Source organism: Chelonoidis abingdonii, chromosome 9 (assembly GCF_003597395.2).
Source record: "Chelonoidis abingdonii isolate Lonesome George chromosome 9, CheloAbing_2.0, whole genome shotgun sequence".
NCBI lineage: Eukaryota > Metazoa > Chordata > Testudines > Testudinidae > Chelonoidis > Chelonoidis abingdonii.
In genome coordinates this window covers 76,660,892-76,665,336 of record NC_133777.1, presented here as the reverse complement: position 1 = coordinate 76,665,336, position 4,445 = coordinate 76,660,892, and the positions used below count along the sequence as shown (strand labels likewise).

Below are 4,445 nucleotides of genomic sequence, written 5' to 3'. Positions count from 1 at the left end.
CTTCTTTTTTGGAGGAGCCCGGTTAATCCACTCTTAGTTACAATCTAAACCCTCTTTATGTGATAGAACAAGGTCTTGATCACAAAGTTTAATATTCAATATTAGTTTTCATTACAAAAGATCTTATATGAAACGTATTTAAATTTCTCATTTTTTCTCCTTATATTATTGTTCCACTTTGCGTTGACAATGAAACAGACAAGCCAGTTTTACTTGGATGCTCATGCAAGTAGCACAATGCTGCAATTACAGAGTCACAAAACAGGGCGCATCATGTTGGTTGTTAAGCAAGTGTTTCTATTTGGAAATTTTCTCCACTCCTCCATTGTATTGGAAAGATTTTGTTTTCAATATTCAGACGTCAAGCATCTGTTTAAATTGAACCAAATGTTGCTTTTGGAAAAGAACATTTTCTTAAAATACTGCATATCACCGCAATTAAAGTGTACAATATCCCTTTTGTTCCAAAACTATGCCATACAATACCATAAATATACAAGAGATTTGTTTGTGTCCTTAAGAAGCCTGTCAAAAGTTGGAAATTCCTTATATTTCAACTGTTCAAGCATTCAGCATAGGTTCATTTCCAAAATAAAGTTTTTCTTATAGGCTCACCTTATTCTTGAACAAACACTATATATATAATCAAACTACCCTAAGATATCAAAAAGGAGCCAGCGCTTTGAAGCCTTCTTACTGAGGATTTGAAAAAACTGTTTTACCAAGCACTCTAAGGGCCCTAATTCAAATCCATGTGGCGAATTTGAACTGAGACTGTAATGAATGGACTACCCCATATCAAAACAAATGTTATGCTGACAGCGAGGATTTCAGGATGAACACAGAAAAGGTATGGGGAAAAAGGGAAAGAAAAAAAAACTTCAGGCTAAGATGGCAGACCTCTTAGTAGCGAGATCGGTTCATAGAGGATAAGTCCGATCAATGGCCATAGCCAGTGATGGCGCAAGGGACGTGCCCCTAGCCTGTTTTGCCAGAACGCTGCAGATAAGGTTGACTGGGGATGGTATCACTTGACGAAATTACCGTTCTGTTCATTCCGCTCTGGGTTCACATGGCATTGGCCACTGTCAGCGAAGACAGGAGACTGGGCTAGCATGGTCTGTGGTCTGACCAGTATGGCCATTCTAATTATATTTTCATGTATTGTTCAAATACACCCCAAAGGAGCTATGTTTTGGAAACAGTAATACACCAGCAGCATTTGAACACCTAACACATGTTTCCCAACCTGGAATGTCATTGTTCAAGGAAAGCCCCTGTCGGTCAGGGCCGGTTTGTTTATCCTGTCGCGTCCGCAGAGTCCCAGCTGACTCGCAGGCTCCCACTGGCCGCGGTTCGGTGCACCAAGAGCAATGGGGAGCTTGCTGAGTGATTGCGGGGAGGACATTACTGAAAAAAAAGAACCACCGCTTCCTGTGGTCCCATTGGCTGGAGCAGCAAACCGGGCTGGCCCCAATAGGGAGCTGCGAGGTGGCTGACCTGGCAGACGTGGGACAAAGTAAAACAACCGTCCCTGCCCGACAGAGGCTTTCCCACAACGCCGCATCCCAGTGGGAAACATGACCTCACAGTACTTGAACAAATCTCACTTTAAATTGAGTCAATGGACCAATCAAACACAGATCTCTGACTTTTTCCAAACAGAAGCTGACGCACCAAAGTGTTTCTCAAAACAGGTGCAAGCTACTGCTTATTACAACTCAAATCCCCTTCAAAAGGCAGATAAGAGGTTGGCAAATCCTATGGACCAAGGTCAAGTCAATGATTCTTCTGCGAGAGTGTACAGACACTCAAGGAGTGGGAAAGGTGGGTTCTATCGATATTGTGGTTAAAAAGCTAATTTAGAAATCTAAATCAAAGCATCTGATTTTATCAAACAAATGGCATTTACTCAATCTTACTAGATACCTTTAGCCAGCTTGAAAGAAGAAGTGTTCAGAAATGCAAAAAAATCCCCCAGGATCAGGAAGACACCCCAGGAGGCCTCATCCTCTATTTCCTCAGCTTCAATCTACCCCAAAACTGTCCACCACCTTCTTTATGGGAATCACTTCCTGAGTTTCATCAAACTGATGCATACACCTGAAATAAGGGCCAGCTGTGAGGTGGCTGCACTAACCCATTACTATTGCAAGTACTGTGATTGACATGTTAACTGGGAGATTGCTAAGGTTTCTCTTAGGAAGGGCTATCTCCCCCAGCCAGCGGCTCCCACAGGGGCTTTTGGGGCCAAAGAAGGTGAACAGAGGGAAGACACAGAAACAACCCAACATAATCGAGAAGTCACAGAAGAGAAACTATGCACCACAAGGAACCCTTGTGCGGAGCATTATGACCCAGCCCCTCCTACGAACCCCTCCCTGCTCACCCCTCCCCGCCCCCCACCCTCCACACCTACCTCCCCTTAGACCCCACTCTCATTCCCTCGGACATAGCGCCCTCGCCTCCCCGCCCCAGCGCCTCACACCCCCCCCCTTTAGGCCCCCCCCCCCATTCCTTAGCACCCCCTCGTCCTTCCTGGGAAAACCATCCCTGCCTCCCACAGCGCCTCCATCCTCTACCGCCCAGGGATCTGTCCTTCTCCGAGACAGCTCGCCCCGAAGCCTTCCGGGCCCCCTCCAAGACACCCCCCTCCCCCACCTCGAGGCTCACCCCCCTCCGAGCACCCCCTCCCTCGGCCTCTCCCCCCCCTCCCGCAGACCCTCCCCCACCCCGGCCTCCCCCCCCGAGACACCCCTCCCCCACCCTCGAGCCTTCCCCCCTCACGAGACACCCCCTCTGCCCTCACGCTTCGCACCTTCCGGGGGCTGCCGCAGGAGGCTCTGCCGGATGTCCAGGTACCGCACTTCGGCCTCCCGCCGGGTCCCCGGGACGCCCCGCCCCGCGCCCCCGCGGGCCCAGGCAGAGGAGACCCGGACGGACCCCTTGCTCCAGGCCGCCCAGGCCCGGCCCGTGGCCTCCAGCCGCAGGGCCCGGAGAAGCAGCGGCCCCGCCAGCTCCACCAGCACCTGGCCCGACACCGTGTCCCCGCTCGAGTAGCCGCCCCGCCGGGCCTCATCTTCCAGCACTAGGGCCAGAGCCTTCACCTTCCCCCCGGCCGCCTCCCCCGCCATGGCCCCCCGGCTGCCGGGGAAACCAACCGCCGCCGGTCCCTTCAAACCCGTGCGACTCGGCCGGCGCTCAGCTGGGGAAAGTCCCACCCACCGTTGCGTCTTATTGGTCATCTTCCTTCTTCCTTGTCCACTATTTGACGCCTCCCTGTTCAGTCATGGGTCTTTTCCCGGTACCTGCCTCGTGTGCGTCACCCGGCGTGATAACTCACTTCTGGCCAATAGGGTAGCAGCAATGCCGCGTGAACAAAGCTTTGATTGGAGGACAGGCGGCAGCGCGGCCAATCAGCGGGCACATGTACCATGTGCCCAAGGTGTGGGTAAACAGGCTAGGAGAGGCAGTCGAGGGGCGGGGCTAAAATAGGGGGCGGGGCAGTCAGGGTACAGCTTATTGCCAGAGCTTGCCTGCAGCTTGTGTCATGTGGCCATGAGAGTGGCCCAAGGGTCAGCTGAGCAGTCAGAGCCAGGGAAACCCCAGAGCTGCAGGACAACAAGGGGGGGGAGGAGGCTGCAACATGCAGCTCAAGTGCCTGAATGTCCCGCTACCTATGCAATAGAGCACTGGTTCTCAAACACCTGTCCTGGTGACCCCTTTCACAGAGCAAGCCTCTGAGTACAACCCTCCCCTATATACATTAAAAATACTTGTAATATATTTAACACCATTATAAATGCTGGAGGCAAAGCGGGATTTGGGGTGGAGGCTGACAGCTTGCGACCCTTCCCCATGTAATAACCTTGTGAACCCCTGAGGGGTACCGAATTCCAGTTTAGAACCCCTGCAATACAGAGACCTTGGTACCATCGTGAATAGTTTTGGAAAACATTGACTTAGCTAGGGCTGACACCTGATTTTTTACCTCTATGTCTGAGTGCCTAGGGTTGCCAGGTGCCTGGTTTTTGGAGACCTGCCAACCCTCTCAGTTTTGCTGGGAGTTTCCTGGAATCAGGACTTATCTCCCAGGGGCTACTGAAGCCAATCTGGGAGATTTTAGGGTGCTAAAAGTCCAGCGGCACAGCAGGGCAAAGCAGGCGCCTGCCTGCCCTGGCTCTGCACTGCTCCCAGAAGCAGCCTGCACATTCCTGCGGCCCCAGAGGGCGGGGGGCCAGGGGGTCTCAGCATCCTGCCTCAGGTGCTGACAGTGCAGCTCCTATTGGCCCACCCCCAGGGACCACAGGAACAGGAGCAGCGTGGGGCCAGGGCAGGCAGGGAGCTAAGCGCCACCCAGCAGGAACCTACGCCCCTTGCCCTCTCCCACACCCCAATCCCCTACCCCTGCATCCAACTACTTCCCAAAGCCCGCACCCTCTCCT

General features: G+C 52.5%; 1 protein-coding gene across 2 annotated transcripts in view; it reads right to left on the bottom strand.

Moving 5' to 3' along the window:
* ARRDC4 (arrestin domain containing 4) overlaps positions 1 to 3,243 on the bottom strand; it is a 17,061-nt gene extending 13,818 nt beyond the window's left edge. The window contains exon 1 of one of the 2 annotated variants that reach the window (XM_075069703.1): positions 2,819 to 3,243. In XM_075069703.1, the coding sequence (XP_074925804.1) occupies positions 2,819 to 3,134 (316 nt within the window). In that variant the 5' untranslated portion in view covers positions 3,135 to 3,243. The remainder of the gene's footprint in view (positions 1 to 2,818) is intronic. The other variant, XM_032783028.2, reaches the window with a different exon arrangement.
* Positions 3,244 to 4,445: the final 1,202 nt, after the last annotated feature.